Here is a 19,302-nt window from a genome sequence, read left to right as displayed (position 1 = left end):
CATTTTATATCCAAACGGTATATTTCTGGACATTGATTCCCTATCAAAACTTCATCTACTAAGTCCCCTCTAAAACCCCTAGAAGCCTGGACTAGGAATTCAGAATTACTCTTTATATGTAATTACTACTACTATGTTATCTTTGAATTATGGTACAAATAATTCCTCCAGAGGAATGTACACTTATTTGCATATTATGAGCTTAGCACACATAGGGCCTCCAGTTGTTGCAGCACTGTTTTCTCATCTCTTCCTGGGCTACATCTTCCTTCTCTAGCTTTTAAATCTATCAATACACACATAGACACATACGTACCTAAATACTTGTTCCATGCATCACGAATACGACATTTCGTAATAAAGTGGAACACGCCACGTAAACATAAGTTTCCTTTACAGAAAATAATTTTTTTTTTTCAGTTACCACTTCATATCTAAAAATTATTTTATCTCTAGCTACACTACCTCTCTTCCATTTGAATGAACAATGATTTTGATACACGTATCTACAGTTTTTGTCTTCCAAAGTATTTTATTATCAGTGATTCAAGCATGTTTGCAACATGTTGCATATTGCTTCAACATTCTTCACAGTTTTTGACAAATTTTTCAGTGATAAGGTTTCTTATGCTTTATTTGGGAAATAACCACAATCATTAATTCTACCAATCTGTTTTGTGATTCAATATTTGTGGGTGGTTGTCATTGGATGCGACTCAGCTGAGTTCTTGAGCCCTCCACTTTCGTATTCTTACCCTACTGCCTTATCACTGTTGCTATCTTTTCTTTCTTCTTGCACTGATGAATGATAATTTCAGCTAAACTTCTGTCTTTCTTTCCATTCACATATTTTGAGGGATCATATTTTCCTTGTTGCACTGTCTAAACTATACTTATCTCCCATTTCCTTTGCCAGTGGGTGTTATGTTTCTTCTATAAATAATTCATTGTAAAGTTATGTGATTACTTAGAGATAGTCAATATTTTGTAAAAGTATATTTTTTGAGTGATGTCAAATTCACCATTTAACAAAATGCAATAGCTAAATATATTTTATCCTGTTTTGTTAAGCATATCTAGATAATTAAACTTATGTGTGATAACACTGGAAATATTTTACAGCAATTTAAAGAGATAGGTCAGACTTTGTACATTGTCATTCACTCAGTAACTGCATTATGATTGAAGACCCGTAATCTTATATTGAAGTAAAGCTTTTCGATGAAATTTCATGTATGAAAACAATTCTGAAATTATTATCCTAATAACATCATGTAATAAATGCTATGTAAGCAAAGAACTGATTTCTAGAATACAAAATTGAGAAGAACCTTGATAGAAACAGTAACATTTTCTGAAAGAATAGTTGGAGCCTGTGTATACTGAAACTGACTGTAGTTTAACTGCGAATACAGAGTGTACAGAATTATCTATTATATGAAGTTGATAGTTTCAAGAAAATGTTGATATGATACATATCAAAGTAATCTTTGTGAGATGTTGAAGAGATGTTCCTTATAATGTTGAAGAAATGTTGATGAAAATATTGAAGTCACGGTTAGATAACTTTATTCTGTATTATGGTGTAACGTCCAACTGTGACAAGAAGTGTGAATGTGATAGATATAAAGAAAGCTCCATGTGCCTTTATTGTGGTTCTGATTTTTAAAGACAAACATGAAATAGTATTAAATAATTACTATTATAAATAAGGGAAGCTTTGGACAGTAGAAATGATGGAAATAGCAGAAGGATTGGATATGAAAGAATATTTGTAGTAGGAGAATGTTTCTGACCATTTAATAACCTCAAAAGGGGGGAAGAGGGGGATAGGGGGGAGATGGGGGGAGGGGGGAGATGGGGAAAACAATTTATTATGTAATTCAGAAGGACAAGAGGCAAAGGAGTGGAGGTGACTTCAGTTTGTCACTAACACGTATGAGAGGCAGCTGTGGAAAAAGAGGAGACCAATGCCATCGCAAAGTAGGCAAATTTGTCAATATAGAGGTCATCCTTAATAAAGATACTCATTACAATTGTGGATCTTTGCAGCTCAGTAGACTAAAGAGCTTAGCCTATCTCTGGGATATATGTTCCCTGGGTTGAGGCGAAGCACTCCCAGCTTTCCTTCTTACAGTGTTTAGTTAGAGTTAGTTACTTTCATGTTCCATGGATCATTTCGCACAATAAAGTGTCATGATGTGGAACAAGTCTTTTACATTCATATTGCAAATTAATTTGTACATCTATTTTTACTTTAAACATCACCATATTATTTTTCCCCCGAAATGAAAACAAGATATACAGATTGAGTTAGCAGTTCCTACCCACCACTTTGTACACATTACAAACATAGGAATTCTTCTACAGAATAGAAGGAGTTGTCAATTTATTTTCAAACTTTACCTTGCTGTCTCTTACACATTTTATATCACTGGTAAGTGGTCAAAATTTTTTTTGTTGCAGCATTTTGTGTCCCCTTTCTGTGCTAAAGACAACCTTAATGTTGAGTAATGAATAGCTAGTTTTAGCACAAAGTCACTTAAAAGTAATAAAGTTGGTCTGTGAAGGATGTCGCTTAAATGTTACGAAGCTCCTTGGTGATCCTGAACAACTATTGCAATGCCTCTGGCTCACCATGCACTGGCTGGCAATGGACAGGACCTGTAGCACGAGGAACAGCAGTTCCAGTAGCATCAGTAATGCATTTGGCAAGTCTAGCACAGCCTTATCGATGCGATCTGAGAAAGTGGGGAAAAGGTATCCACAGAGGCACACAACTGCCAGCTGACTATTTGAAGCACTCAGTGTGGTAGTTGGTCTATCTCATGGTGGAAGGCAGCAGCAGGATTACTAGAAAGTGGTCAAAGTCATGAGATCCACACGTAGTGACCAATTTAGCGACATCACGAGATTGGGGGAAGATCATAGAGTGTGAGTGTGTGTGTTTTCTCTGTCTTCTTTAACCACTTTGTCCAATAGCTAAAACCTAACCGTCTACTATAAATGTGCATGTCTGCTGTTCAGTGCCTCCTGTAAGTGGGGAGTAGCAATCTATCTTAATATTATTGTTATTTCATCATGGATTTTCCATTTTTTGCAAACAAATATGTAAGAAATGTGTATTTTTCAAAGTAAAAAATTTGAAAATAATATTTCTGGGAAGATTAAAGTAATCTCGCAGTCGTGTTCTCTTGCAAATCAAATAAAAGCACAATTATGTAGCTCCAATCATTTTGCAGTTGCACTTAAATCAATTTTTTTTTAGATGGACAATTTCATACACTTAGAGAGAAAAAAAAAAACTGGAATGGTCAAAAGCTGTTAGTATTTGCAGTATTTATAACTGTGAACATCATATATTTAAAAAATCATAAATCTTGGAATCAAAGCCTAAAAATAAACCAAAACTGGTGAGCTGAATATGTACTAAACACTTAGAAAAAGCAACAAGGGGTTTTGACTGAACAGACTCGCTGTTGGCATATGGCCAAAGGCATATGGCCACAATGTCTATTGAAGAAGTGGAGTTCCTCTACTATATGACTGAAAGCTAATGAATCAATGAAAACATCACAATGCAAAAGACGTTTGAACAGCATCACTGGAATGCTGAGTGATGAAATCTAATGTTTCTAGATTGTACTGACATTTGTTCCTACTTAAATGTTAGATGCTATTGTGGTGATTTATCTCACAGCATGAATTATTGAGTGGTACACTGGGCAAATACCAAATCTGATGTTTGGTACACCAGTGGTTACAACACATTATGGACTTTTTTTATATTGAAGATAATACGAACAGTAACACCTACGACAGGGAAACTTTAGAGTCACAGATAGAACTTTTCTTTCTGACAACTGTCAATGACACATTTCAACAACATACTGCTTGGCTTAAAGTGATGAATTCCTCATGCTTTTGCTGTCTGCAAATTTACCTGTCATGCCACCTGCCAGACATGACTGAATTGGTTTGTATTCAGTTCTGTTTCAGTCCTCCAGAAACCAAAGTTGATGCTCTTTGGACATGCACATAGACAGTATAACGCTCTTTGCTACCATACCAGGATATTAGAGGTTCTGATTGCAGCACATCGGGGCTTCACATGATGCAGATTTTTAAGTGAGATCATACACAATTCTCTAACCCTAATCATTAGTGTATTGTCATATACAAAGCCATTGGTATTATGTTTATTTCAGTCATATTTACTTTTCTTGTCCCTGGAATACTGAGAAATGTAGTCGTATGTCACTGAGTGGGCTGAAAACTTCACCTGAGGTACATGTTCGTGCTGGACTTTCATAGCTTAGTATTTCATTATTACAATAATAATAATAATAATAATAATAATAATAATAATAAAGGGAGAGATGTTATGCCATGCTATGACCTTGTGTCATTCACACAGAAGTACAATTGAACAAAAACACATGTTTCTGCTTACGAATATCTTGACCTGCACTATTTCAAAGAATACAGGCCTAACAAAACAGTGCAAGTAAGCAGAAAGAAATATTTCAATATAGTTCTGATATTTATGATATAAGAAAGCTTATCAAAATAACTACCGAAATCAGTCTCAATAAGATTGTAAAATTGAGATACAACAGCACTAAAGAAACTTTTACTGTTTGTAATAAGAATGCAAGGAGATGAGAACAAATGTGGTTCAATCATAAGTGAAATGCATCCAGTGGAAAAAAAATAGTGAATTCATTTGTTTATACACTGTCTACAAATACTTTCATAACATATCTGAATACAACTTGAGTGTGTGGGACGCACATGAAATTTGACAGAGGAGAGGTGCAAGCAATACAAGAAGGGTGACAGTGACATACGTTCAACTTGAGAGCATCACAAAAATGTTGACTATCCTGTAAACTCTGCATGGAAATCCAAAGGGGTGAAAATACATTTCTTTTGTGGGAACAGTATGACAATAGGGAATGATGATCAAGCTGTTGTTGTGTTTCTTGATTATCAAAAGGCATTCAACAGAAATCTCTGTCACTGTGTAAGTTAACATAATGCATGATAAGAACAGAATATGGGTCTATATGGAGAAATTATATTCACAATTTATGGTGGACTGCATACAAATGCTAGTGAAATGTAGCAATCAGACAAAATTTCTCACCAATGCTTGGGCATAGTGTTAGCAATAAACAAGTACAAAATAAGCAATTTACAAGACATGCATAGTCTGATGGAATCTACATCACAGTTTATGGTTACAGAAATGTAAGTTAACAGAAGTGCTGCTGCTATTTTTTTGAATCATTTATTTGATTGAGCATGGAACTATTTGATATTAACAAGATTCAATAAACCTATTACTGTTCTCTATACACTGAGCGAAGATTAAGACACAAACAAAAGCAAAAAGCAATTTTTTTCCAGAAAAAATTTCACTGGAGGATACAGACTGCAGCAGGTGGATGGATACATCTCGTTACCCACAACAATACACCAAAAGTGACTTGTGGATTACTGGTATAAGTGGTCTGAAATTACTGTACTGTAACAGTATAATGAAAAGGAAAGTTGCTACTCACCATATGGCAGAGATGCTAAGTCACAGATCAACAAAGCAAAGAGACTGTCACAAATAAGCTTTCGGCCAGTATGGCCTTCCTCAGAAAAAGGCGTCTCTCTCTCTCTCTCTCTAATGCAACCCTCACACAGACCCTTCTTTTAGGTGGAAGAAGTGCTCTACCAACTGAGTTATCCATGCACAACTCTAGACTCGCATTCACAGCTACCTCTTCTCTGAGGGATGTTGATAGTCATGCTTGGATGGCTCAGTCAGTAGAGCACTTGCCCACAAGACACAAGAGGCAAAGGTCCTGGGTTCGTGTCCTGGTCTGGCACACGGTTGTACTGGAAAGAGGGTTTGGAGGGAGGGAGGGGGAGGGAGGAGGACACCCAGTGGAAGTAAGTTCTTAAGTAAAAAGAGCAGAAAAATTCTGTTCAACAATGATATGCTTTTATTCAATGATTGGAAGTACATAGGATGCACCTAGGGAAGAGACAGACTGTTTGAATGGAGCATTATGGCCAGATAATAGAGGACCAAGAGGCTGCAGGAAAATATGTAGGCCCTACTGGTAGTTTGGGATCCTGTTGCAGAGACATCGAGCTTGCTTGGGCCCAGTACTCTGCTCCCATCTACCAAGGCATCATGTGATCTTCCTTCCACACTTCAACTGGTCGAGGGATGTGAGAGAACATCTTCTAGGCGTCTGTCAGAAGTTCTCCACTATTAGAACTTTGCCAGATCAGCAATATGGACCTGTACTGAGCAACAAGCTGTGGGAACATCTCTAGCAGACAACTCATTATCAGAATGAAGGAAAATCCTTTCAATCCAAAATTTTTGCTATAACTCTCCCCCAAATACCTTCAGATGGTCACCTGCATACAGCTCTAATCATCCAATAAGTTTCAATCATATACGCTCCACTGCAGAATAAATATTTATTCTAGAGGTCTTAAAAAAGTTCCTTGATTCCAAACGCAGGAAGCAAATTATGACTTTTGCACATAAACAGATACAACCTTCAATATTGCATGGTTTTCTCTAACCAGTTGTTTCACAATTAACTATCTCTCCCCTCATGCGCTCCTTCCCACAGAAACAGATAGGAACAATTTAAATTTACTGCCATAAGGGTAATCCTGTTTTTAAATAACTATCAGAGTTGAGAAAAACCTGGATATTTTTTTAAAAATCCCAAATAGTGAGTAAACTTGGTTTTGTGAGTTTTTTCGTATTGAGAATTTAATACTTCAGTTTATATTACTATGATTAATTTATTCAAAACACTAACCCATTCCTCGAATATCTGCGGGCCTCTTCTTGTCCTCCCAGCACTGCATTCATTCAGTGAATCTTCACCTTTGGATTTGTTTGGTCAACATTAAGAAATAATTTATGAGAGAAAAGAGCCCAAGAATTCAATGAAGATCTATACATTTCTGTGTGCTTCAGAAGAGTAGTAAATTGTACTTTACGTTCATTGCAACTACATCAATTTAAAGTTTTTCTTTGGAAGTGCAAATGTTATTTAGTTGTGTTTCTTAGAGTGCAAGGAACGTTAGAACCCAGTAATAATGATATAAATTTTTGAGACAGTAAATGGTTGCCTTCAACAAATATGATGGCTGTATTATCTCCATAGTTAAATATTATAGTGTTTCCTGTTTTTAAATATTTATTAAAAAAACAGCATGTTTTTTGGGCTGGGGTAAATTACATCAACGCTGACAACTCAGTGCAAATTAACGTTGTTAGTCTCTATATGAACCGCAACTAAACCTGGAAGTCGGCAGCTGGCACGCAAAGAAGGTGGGGGTAACAGTAGATGTGAGTTTTCGAGTTACAACAGCAATTGTGCGTATTCTTGAAGTAATTTTGACATCTCATTTCCCAAAAGCCTGCTACAAATCAACAAACAGCGGATTTTTGTTGCTGATAACTAGGTATTACGCAGTTGCACGAGACTAAATTAGTAGAAGGGCTCTAATAATATTTCACACTTGTTAACACTGAATTCTTCAATACCATTAAATTTGGAATAATTAAAAAAAAATGCAAAATTCACGAAACATATGATGGTGTTTATACCTCCCCTACTACCCTGCACCGCTGCAGCCATCCTCAAACTCGAATCTTCACCCCCGCAACCGGTCACTTTGGCTACAGAAAAAGATGTTAGGTTTATTGCGAATAACCAAGGATAACTTAAGGTAGCATCAGAGATAAATATTTTATAATGCGAATGCACTCATTATTTATCGCTGTTGCAAAACACTAAAAAACTTGTATGCTTATTTTCGATTTATTAAGATGTAATTTATTACTTTAAATTCAATTTCCCCAACAAGAACATCTGAAGAGTTAAATATGTTTCTTCCCGCCCTCTTGGCAGCGTGTGAATAGTAGTGACTGAGTCAGAGCGGGAGTGACAGAGGAAGGATGAAGGAGTGGGAGGGGTAGATGTTCATGTCAAACTAGCTTCGTAAATATAAACAAAGCCTCGCAGTTCAAGAAAGTGCCATTGTTTTGTGCCTAAAGGAAACAGAGGAAGCGTGGTGATTTGTTGCTCTGCAACGTGATTTCTACCAAAGCGTTCAGAGACAGATGGATAAAAAATAATTCTTTATCATCTTCAGACATGAGGTAAATCTGTCTTCAGCCCTTCATTTCTTTCATTTTTTCTATACAGCTACTGAAATATTAGGATCGAGTGTGATGTTTCGAGTGGATTTTAATTTTAATGTAACACGTTCTTCGAAGAAGGAGATAGTTACATCGAATTAGGTCACTGCATTTAAGTGTTCTAGTTTTTAATTTCCATAACGTTGAAAGAAAGCGAAATACATGAGGTGCCGCGGTCCCCTTAGATTCTGAACTTTGTTTCAAACTGTAAATAAATGGGTTTCCTAGTCCACATGCAATCTCAAACAGGGATTTAGTTCCACGTGATATAGATGTATTTGTCAAATGATCTGATGGGGAAATTTTACTTTTACATTGTTGTGTGACGAAGCAGTAATATACTGCCACATTTTGATGTTACCCTAATTTAATTTCAAAATATCATACTAGTGCCCTTCTTCATTGCCACGAGATTTTAAGGTATTCTTATAAATGCTTGGATTACATAAAATAACCAGTTCTTGACAAACTGCTACGTAGGCCTATCTCTAAATAAGGGTGATCTAGAAATTGCAGTAATTATTGTCTTTTGGTGTTCAAGGAGTCGAAGAGTTCGTTTCACTGTGCTGTGGAATTAACTATCTACTTTTTGCTCACTTACCACAGAACTATACAACTTAAAAATTTCATATTTATAAAATGATAACCAACCAATTCTTTCATCTGTGTTACTACCTAGTTTACTTAAGTATTTATTCTTTTTTCATAATGCAGCCTATTGACTGTAACAGATTTTATGCACTCATCAGAGTAACATAATTGTTGTGCATTACAAATATGTCAGAGTTGTAGAGTGCAGAAGATTATTAGGTATTTTATGACACTAATGGATCAATATAGTTGAAGCAATGGTGTACACAGTAAAAATAGCAAGTCTTGTAAAAACTCCATGAAGTATTATTTTAGAGTGTATTAGTAAAATAGTAAATGGAGCAAATTAAATAATAATCTAAGTAATGTTTGGTTTTGTTAAGCAATATGTTCATGTGTTGCATCTTGGCTCCCTCGCCAGTCCTCACTTCCACCCCAGTTGTTATTAACATAGATGGAGATTACTGTTCTTGTGGAGTGCAGAATGTTGTTCAGAAACATATCGGAAATTTTTATTCATCATGAAGCATTAAAAATGCAATCAATTTTCTATTTTGTGGAGTACACATACATGGTGTGAAAGATATTTTAGTTCATTCTGGTTATCAATAAACAAAATTGTCCATTGTAAAGTACATGATATATTAAACATATTCACTTCAAGTGAAACTAGCCTATATTAGTAATTAAGGTCATGTTTACAGCACATTTTAAACTCTCCTATTGTGTAAATGCTTTGGTGCAAGCCATTTCTGTGAGGTATTTTTAACAAACTCAGTGACACAAAGTGTGCCTGTACTGGCAACATGTTAAATAGTTGCAACCCCATTATGTGTAACTATCTTGAATTTTCTAAAGTCAAGCGACTGTGACATCACTCTGCTGTTTTAGACATGTGTTAAGTTGATGGACAGATGGTCGCAGCTTGTGACTGTGTTTGTTCTTTTTTGTTTGTATTAGAAAATTTATATAAAGAGAAACATAACTGTTGACACTTTCAGTTTTCTTAAATACAGTCTACAAGGCTCATTGTTTCTGACTCCGTTGATGCACATAATTGCCTTCTGTTGCCAGATGAGAACTTTTTTCACTCCAGTGGTATTCCCATATAACAAAATGACACATGTCAAGTGGATGTGGAAAATGGTGTAGTATGCATTGAGCAATAGCTTATCACTAACATCAGACTTCATTTTACCTAACGAACATGTAACACATGCTAACTTAGTACACGTATAATTGGTATGACTCTTCCACGTTAACTTTGAGTCAAGATGGATCCCAAGAAGTTTAGTTGAAGTACAATCATTGCCATTATCTTTAATACATAAGCTGAAGCGAACACTTTGGGTCGACAGAAGTGTCTGATCCCACGCGTCGGCTTTGACCCGTGACATAAGGGTGTTGTGTGTGACGTCATGACGGCGCGGAGTTTGGTTTGCGAGTGTGGCGTGTTTGTAGATGTCGTCGTGTTGTGGTTTGTTGTGCTCTCAGATGGTATGTTCAGGGTTTTCGTTTGTGTGGTGTAATGGGCTCAGTTTTCTTTTGCTCATTATCCAGAATTGTTCGAATGTCGGCTGTGTTTGTAGTGGAATTTGTTTCAGTGAGTTAACGATTTTGTGTGAAGGTTAATTTAGTGTTGTTCGCTGCACATCGTGTGGTAATTTTAGTGAAATTAATCGGTTGTTGTTTTTGTTCATGAATGGATATGACAGATAAAATTAACAGTGCGCAGGTCACGGGAAGTGTTCGATTCCAATGTGTGGCTGTGTATGTTGATATTGGTATCGGGAGATGTTTTTGAGCTATATAGGCCAAGGGAAGTGTTTGATCCTAATTTATGGGATCGTGAGCTGCTGTTGAGCTATATAGGTGACGGGAAGTGTCCGATTCCAGATGATATTGTGTTTAGTGGTATTTGGGGAGTTTTGTGATGTTGGTTTTTTTCGTTGTTTTGTGTGGTTTTGTATGGGGGTGGGTATCTAAATTTGTTTATATTTAGTTTGCCCCCACCCAAAAACACCCAATTTCCCGCGCTTGTCCCGTTAGTGTCATTTGACTTTTTTTTGGAAAGTGTGTGTGTTTGTTTTTTGGGGTTGACAGAAGCGTCCGATCCCACGCGTCGGCTTTGACCCGTGACGTAAGGGTGTTGTCATGTGTGACGTCTGACGGCGCGGAGTTTGGTTTGAGTGTGGCTGTCTCCAGTTCTGTTTTATCTTATTTTATTTACTTTTCTGATCTGTTCGTTCTATCTCGTGAGATTTTTTTTTTTAAATTTAAAAACACTTATTACTTATTTTAATTATCTGTTTCCTCCAATTTCTGTTATAGTTTATTATATTTATCTTTCTGATCTGTTCGTTCTATCCCGTGAGATTTTTTTTTTTTTTTTAAAGACAAAAAACACTAATCAGCTACTGAAGCATCTTTATCTTCTATGTGTTGCAGGGGTTACGACCCCATGCATGGCTGTCTTCACTTACACGTTGTAGCTACACAAGGCGTCTAAATTTGTTTATATTTAGTTTGCCCCCCACCCAAAACACCCCATTTTCCGCGCTTGTCCCGTTAGTGTCATTAGGCTTCTTGCGAAAAGTGTGTGTGTTTGTTTTTGTTTCCGCCATATTTGTGACGTCATCGGTCAAAGCAGACGGGCAGGATCGGACACTTCCGTATTTCCGTTTTTCGATGTATTTTCGTCCTCATAATGTGTATGTACTGACTTTATATGCGCCATATTGGACTCGTGGTTTATGGTCGTTTCCACCATATTTGTGACGTCATGGGTCAAAGCAAATGGGCGGGATCGGACGCTTCCATATTTCCAACACTTTTCATGGTTAATAGGCATTTCATTGATTTGGAACCACTTACTGGCTGCTCCAATATGATCCGTACTTTCCTGCTTTAATGCTCCTAAGTCTTTCCCCAGCTGTAACAGAAGTGGTATTATCAGCATAGAGTGTAGATTTACACAGCACAGTGGTGGGGAAATCATTTACGTGTATTATCAAGAGTAAAGGTCCAGACGCAGAACCCTGTGGCATGCCCTCATATCCAAGTCATTTGATGACATATTATTGAACTTTACAATTTGTTTTCTATTACTCAGGTAGTATCTGATCAAAATAGCTATAAACCTCTAAAACTGTAGCAGTAGTGTTTTTCTAGCAGAATTCTATGGATAACACTGTTATGAAAAGGAAAGTTGCTACTCACCATACAATGGAGATGCTGAGTAGCAGATAGGTGCAATGAAAGTACTGCCACAGTATAAACTTTCGGCCAACAATGAAAATAGACAAAAAACACACACACACACACACACACACACACATGCGCGCGCGCGACTGCAGCCTCTGGCAGCTGCAGCCACACTGCGAGCAACAGCAGCTATGCATGATGGGAGTCGCAACTGGGTGGAGGTAAGGAGGAGGCTGGGGTGGGGAGGAGGAGGGATAACAGGTTAGGGGGTGGGTGAAGTGCTGCTGGGAGCATGCAAGTACAAGGTGGAGAGAGGGTTGGGTAGTTTGGTGCTGTCGGGAGGTGAGACGGAGGGCAGGGGAGAGGTGGGGGGGGGGGAGTGGAGGAGGAGAGAAGAAAAATGACTGGGGGCATTGGTGGAATGAGGGCTGTTTAGTCCTGGAATGGGAACAGGGAAAGGGTAGAATGGACGAGAAAAATGACTAATGGAGGTTGAGGCCAGGACAGTTTCAGGAACATAGGATATATTGCAGGGAGCGTTCCCACATGTGCAGTTCAGAAAAGCTGGTGTTGGTGGGAAGGATCCATGTGGCACATGCTGTGAAGCAGTCATTGAAATGGAGGATGTCGTGTTGGGCAGTGTGCTCAGCTACAGGGTGGTCCTCTTGTTTTGATTTGTCTCAGAATTAGCAGTTACGTTATCAGGGCCTGTAGATTGTCTTTTTGTGATATCCTTAATAGAGCACAGATCATGTGACTGTAGTATATTGTTCAGACTAACAAGGGGGGCCATGATGTTGGGGTCATGGATTTACTTCAAACTTTGTTCACCTATAGTAGGCACATTAAAACAATGTAATGTGCAAGTAGTAAGGTGCACTACTCTGGCAATTCCAAGAAAATTGGAAGAGAAGTTTTATGCATTCATCATGTGGTTTATGTATCTGTACATAGGTGCTGGACGTTGGAGTTCATGGTGGCCAGCTGGTTAGTGTTCGAGCGTCATAAGATGAAAGTATATGAGGCGATGGTTCAAATCCTGTTCAAACCTTCATTTTTGTAGCATGAGTGTAAATTTTGTGGTATTCAAAAAAAATTGCCCCTACACTATTCATTCATGCTACATGAGCAACAACATCTGATCACTACGAGCCTCTGTGTTTGCAGCTCAAAGCATCGAGGTGCAAAGTAGTTCTGGATACCTTATCAGATTGCATTTGTAAGGGATTTTGCAAATCATGACAGGCTTACAGGCTCAGGAAAACTCTTTACATATCTTCATTTACTTGTCAATAGTTATAAATATCTTAGTTCTAATAATTAAACTTAATTAAAAATAGTAAATAGTCAAATAACACGAACTTCACTAAAACTTCATGAAAATACACATTATTTTCTTTAATCATATTACCTCTCAAATGTCATATAAATTAAATAATATGACCACTGACAGAAAAAAAATGGATTAAAAGTTAAGGTTGAGCAGGAGTCGAATTGTACCTCATATACGTTTGCGTTATAAAGCTCAAAAGCTAAGCACTTGACCACCATGAACTCCAATGTCTGGTCACCTACGCACAGATGCATTCATTTCATAATAGATACCTAAAACTTCTCTTGTGATTTTCTTGGAACTGCCAGAGTAGTGCACCTTACAACTTGCAGATTATGTTGCTTTAATGGCCTACCAAAGGTGTACAAAGTTTGAAGTAAATCCGTGATCCCAAAATCATGGCCTTCCCTTTTAAGTTGTTTAGGAGGGTCTCCTTCGCTGTACAGAAATAGGTACTGAATGTCACCAAAAATTGAAATTTCTCAAAGTGTGCAATCGGTTTCTTTAAGGCCTGTGCAGATTCTTAAATATCACTATCTGGTGTGCAGTATACTGGCACAAGTACAAGTTTAACATGGGCAGTAACATTGCTGCCGTCTCCAGTGTATTATCTATACAGTAATTATTGACACTAAAGGGCACTGTAATGAATGTCTATCCCACTACTAAGATATATTTGAGCATCCCCACCCCTCCCTCCTGCTCCCATAGTTCTGTGTTCATCTACAATAATCCAGTACTAAGTGAAAACCTGGCAGTACTTAACAAGTGTTCATTAATAAATAAAGTAATATGCTTGCTCATCCCTAACAGAACACTGACATCATAAGTTTTATTTTTTAAAGACCTGATGTTTGTCATTGTAAATAATAAGTTGTCATCACAAAGTAGTAGGTCTGGATTTGTGCACAGTAGCACACCTATTTGGTCACTTTGCTAGTAGTCTTCTGTCACCTGCAGATTGTGTTCTTACATGTATGGCTAGTTTCTTGATCATGTTGGATGCAGATGGTGATGACAGTGATTTCCATGGTGCCAGCCATGAAAACCATTGTTCCACTCTGGAACTTCTCTTTTTTTTAGAAGATACATGTGCAGCAGCTTGTTTGCCTTCACACGTGCACTGGGTGCTTGTTCTTTTTAATTTTACGCTTTGATGGTTTTCACACACTGACTGAGCACTTGCTTTTAGTGCCTTTACAGCTTGGCTGTTTTTACTCACTTACTGGGTACTTACTTTTAACAGATGAACATGGGCTGTAGATGCCAACTTACAATTTATATGTGCAGGGTTGTTTTTGATGTCTTTCTATTTTGCTGTGGTGATGTGGATTTGGTAATGGTTTCACTTCTCGTTATCATCTGAACAGCATGCCCCAAAACTGTTTTCATCATATGTTTGCAATTTACTGGGGAGGTAGCTGTCTTTACCAGTATACGCCTTGTCATGTGCACCTTGCAGAAGTAGCAATACTTCTATATGTTTTCTGTTTTCCTCTTATGTTAAGGTGCATCCAATCTTTTGTGTAGTCTTCTCTTTGTAAATGGTGGTTCATGTTGCTTACAGTGATATTAGCACATGCATGGACTAGATCGATTATGATATAATTAAGCCTAAATATCATGTAGTTTGAAACTTTCTGGCAGATTAAAACTGTGTGCCCGACCGAGACTAGAACAGTTTTAATCTGCCAGAAAGTTTCATATCAGCGCACACTCCGCTGCAGAGTGAATATCTCATTCTGGAATCATGTAGTTTGTTCCTGACTTTCATGTCTGTAAGGTATTGTACACTGTAACACTCTTATGACTCATTCTTGAAATTAATCCCTGTACACTCATTTTGAAATACATTTTGTTTCTGTTATGTCATTGAAACCTGCAATAACTATCATTAAGTCATTCAAAGTGAAGTCCCTGGAGAGTTCAGTTATTTCCCTGATAAAATTCTCAAACCATACAATTGGTTTAACTCCCGCTGATTTGCTGTAGTTAGCAGATGTAGCTTTTAAGAATGATGCACTTCCATGTTCATGACTGTCAGATAATAACATACTGCATACAAAACTGGGGTGCTCTTCCAATGTCAGAGAGCCTTGTCGTTACTGATGATCTAAAAAAAGGGAAAATGGGCTGCAGATGTGAGTTGAAGTTTGTATTAGGGAGGGCATTAAACAAGTGTAGTCTGTAGAGCTACAGTAGCCACAGTGCTGCATTGGTGTTGTGGTTAGCACATGTTCCTAGTAAGCAGGAGACTCAGGTTCAAGTCCCAGCTGTGACACAAATTATAATCCCCTGCTTCAGCTTCTATTCTTATCGAAGATAAAGTTGAGACTTGTATGTTTCCAAGAAAACGTAATTTCATCAGATCAATTTCACTAACCATTTTTGTGCAGCTGAAGATTTTTCCAGTCTTTTCTCCTGTGTGGCAAAGAGAGAGAGAGAGAGAGAGAGAGAGAGAGAGAGAGAGAGAGAGAGAGAGGGGGGGGGGGGATGGAGGCAGCAGTATTATTGTTTGACAGAATATTGGCACTAACAATTGCTGGTTTCAAATTGTATCCAGTAGGTCTGCTGGTTATTCCACTTTGTTTTAAATTGGAATGAAGACTATTTGTGTCACATATTGCAGGTTCACTTATTCCCAAGAACACACAATATTCATGTTTCAGAAGTTAAATCTCACCTAGTAGTGTCGAGATAACTTCATATTTATTGTTACATGTTTGGCCTACTACTCGTTTACATTTTCGACAAAGTCAGATTATTTGTAAGCATTTGGATAACAATGATAAACAGCCCTACATTTAATGTACAAAACAGCTTTAATAACAAGTTTTTGCAGTACTGAGTTCCACATATTCCATCATGAAATGAAATCAACACTGACACATAGCTTCAGTAACGTATTTCACTGCGTTTGTACTCCTTTTTTCTGCTACATTAGCAGTGATATAAGTGTTGTGACTCGCCGATCTTTCAAAGTGCTGCCGCACAGTTACGCGCGTCCTCTACATGCGGCGCTGTCTGCCAGCCATGCAGCAGCAGCGCCATCTAAGCGGCCAGCCAGCCAGCCAGCCAGCCAGCGGCCGCTAGACTCGGACTCAGTTATGATTTGACTGTTAAAGTGTACTCTCGTCTTACTCTGTTTACTTGATCTGTGACTTTTATGTATTGCGTCTTCCTTGAAATATATTTGTTCAACTTGAAGTTATAACAATTGGTGACGAGGTAGTGATTTTTCTTTTCCATCGTTGACCCACATGTTTCCATGGCTACTTCAGAACAACTACTGCAAAGTCTCATCAAACAGCAAACGCTTCTCACAAATGCGATTTGTGATTTTCTCTCTCATCGTTGTCTCTGCCTCCTATTCCTCCTTACAACGAGACGGCAGAAGACTGGTCTGATTACGAAAAATGTCTTCAACAGCACTTCTTGGCATTTCATGTTGCGGACGAACAAACATGTATGTCTTTGTTCCTTTCATGGATTTCACCTCAAATGCATCGGTTATTGTCGCAATTGGCTCCTTTGAAAGATCCTGCGTCTTTGTCCTTTGCTGAAATGTGCTCACTTTTGTCCATCTATTTTCAAAAGCAAACGCATGTGGTAGCCTCTCGTGTTGCCTTTTACCGTTGTCAAAAACAACCGAATCAATCCTATCGTGCTTGGGCTGCTGAACTTCACGGCCTCAGTAGAAAGTGTCAATTTGTTACTGAAGTTCACAAAGAATCCTACGCCGATTCCATGGTACCGGATGCTATTATCCGATCGGCGCCCGACAAAGAAGTTAGGCAATGTGCCCTTCAGTTGGCAAATCCGACTCTACATGAAGTTCTATCCATTGCTCAGTCTTTTGAAATTTCTCGCGCCGCTGGAGCGCAAATAGAGGCTTGGGGCGGCGTCGGGGAAATACAACCTCTGTGTGATGTTGACGAAGCGTGTGGCATGTCCCCGCTGGCCGACGTGGCTGCAGTACGCTCCCAAGCGCAGCCTTGGCCTAACCGTAAACAAACCTCTAAGAAACTGCAGCAAAACACACAGCAACTTCTTTCATGTCCGCGGTGTTTTACGAAACATTCACGAGAAGATTGTCCACAACATTGGGCCGTGTGTCACAAATGCAAAAAAAAGGGTCATGTGTCATCTGTTTGCAAATCCGACCACATACATAATGTTCATGAACATTACGCTGCTTCTGATTCTGTTTTATCTGTCAATTGTACTTCTTCCCTTTCAGAGAAGTTATTCCTCACTGTCCAAATACTTGGTCGAGATATTCGCATGCAGGTGGTTACTGGTTCTGCTGCCACTATCACCAATTCTCAGACATATCTTCAGTTGGGTTCTCCACTCCTGTCACCTGTCACTAGGCAATTACGGACTTACAATAAACAGAAGATTTCTCTCTTGGGACAATTTGATGCTGAGGTATCTGTCATTCGCACTGTTCCCATATTTGTGGTCGACCATAGTAACACGGAGAATCTTTTTGGTTTCGATGCCTTTCACGTTTTTGGGTTCTCCATAGATGACTCTGTCAATATTGTCTCTGATGCTATTCCTTATGCTCAATTGGATTCCTTGTCGATGACATTTTTGTCACTTTTTTTCTCCTGGGTTAGGCTGTGCAAATGACTTTGAAGCTCATATCACACTCAAACCCACTGCTCGGCCTAAGTTTTTTCGGACTCGGCCCATTCCTGTGGCCCTTCGTGATCAGGTCAAACGGGAGCTGGATTGTCTCACTGCTTCAGGGGTCTTGCTTCCTGTCACTTCCAGTGAGTGGTCCTCTCCTGTCATTGTCGTTGCTAAGCCAAATGGTGATATTTGTCTCTGTGGCGATTTCAAAGCCACTTTAAATGCGCAATGCCTTATCTACATTTACCCTATGCCTCGACCTGAAGAATTGTTCACTAAACTTGCTGGAGGCCAGTATTTTTCTAAACTTGACCTGTCAGAAGCTTATCATCAACTTCCTCTCGACGCTGCTTCCCGGCAGTTTCTGGTCCTTAACATGCCTTTTGGCCTCTATCAATACCAACGATTGCCATTCGGGGTTGCTAGCGCCCCTGCTCTCTTTCAGCGCTTCTTGGAACAATTATTTGCTCACTGTCCCTGGGTGTATAAATTACCAGGATGACGTTGTTGTCACTGGCTCCACCACTGACAAACATCTTCAAAATCTCCGCACACTTTTTCGTGTCTTACAGACTGCCAGTCTTAAGTGTAATCTTCAGAGATCAAAATTTTTTCAGGCATCTATCACTTACTTGGGGTTTCAACTCTTTCGGGATAGTATTCGTCTGATCGCTGCGATCAATGCCCTTCCTTGCCCTACATCTGTTAAGGAACTGCAGGCCTTCTTGGGGAAAATAGCACACTATCACAAGTTTTTACCGTTTGCTGCTTCGGTGGCTCAGCCGTTGCATCGCCTGTTGCATAAAAACGTGCCTTTTCACTGGTCTGCGTCATGCGATGCGGCTTTCCAGAAATTGGAGACCATGCTGAAACAGGCCCCGTGCCTGGCTACTTATTGACCTGGCCAACATAACAGTAATACACAGTTCACTTGTTGTTGCAATAAACGGTGGGTGTTCTTATTTCATGCCAGACAGGTTTAAACATTTGTTGACTGTTAAAGTTGGCCACACTACAAATTAATGAACAGTAATTATTGTTGCTTTGGTTGAATTTGACCTATCCCCTGGTTAAAAAAAAAAAAAAAAATAAAATAAAATAAAAAAAAAAAACCACTCTCTTGTTTTGAGCACTGTAGGCAGAAGTGGAAAGGCATCATCATTGGTATCAGATACTTTATTGAAGTTATATCATTCTTTGTGTGCCATTCTTTACAAGAGATGTAATATCCTGTAACTGTTATGATAAGGACATCAAATCCAAAGAATTACTCATCAGTAAAAATAACTGAATAAATCAC

At 38.5% G+C, this 19,302-nt stretch overlaps 2 protein-coding genes across 3 annotated transcripts in view; one reads left to right on the top strand and one right to left on the bottom strand.

Moving 5' to 3' along the window:
- The window catches only part of LOC126174819 (uncharacterized), a 50,036-nt gene extending 42,277 nt beyond the window's left edge, over nt 1-7,759 (bottom strand). Inside the window, exon 1 of one of the 2 annotated variants that reach the window (XM_049921198.1) lies at nt 7,640-7,759. In XM_049921198.1, coding sequence (XP_049777155.1) covers nt 7,640-7,670 — 31 coding nt within the window. In that variant the 5' untranslated portion in view covers nt 7,671-7,759. Of the gene's footprint in view, nt 1-6,842; nt 6,992-7,639 lie in introns of those variants that run through there. The other variant, XM_049921197.1, reaches the window with a different exon arrangement.
- A 71-nt stretch (nt 7,760-7,830) lies between these two features.
- LOC126174818 (MAPK regulated corepressor interacting protein 2-like) overlaps nt 7,831-19,302 on the top strand; it is a 61,069-nt gene continuing 49,597 nt past the window's right edge. Inside the window, exon 1 of the mRNA XM_049921196.1 lies at nt 7,831-8,194. Within this exon, the coding sequence (XP_049777153.1) occupies nt 8,190-8,194 (5 nt within the window). The 5' untranslated portion in view covers nt 7,831-8,189. The remainder of the gene's footprint in view (nt 8,195-19,302) is intronic.

This window comes from Schistocerca cancellata, chromosome 3 (genome assembly GCF_023864275.1).
Source record: "Schistocerca cancellata isolate TAMUIC-IGC-003103 chromosome 3, iqSchCanc2.1, whole genome shotgun sequence".
Lineage (NCBI taxonomy): Eukaryota > Metazoa > Arthropoda > Insecta > Orthoptera > Acrididae > Schistocerca > Schistocerca cancellata.
Note: the sequence above shows the minus strand (reverse complement) of the source record. Positions and strands in the feature narration are given on the sequence as shown.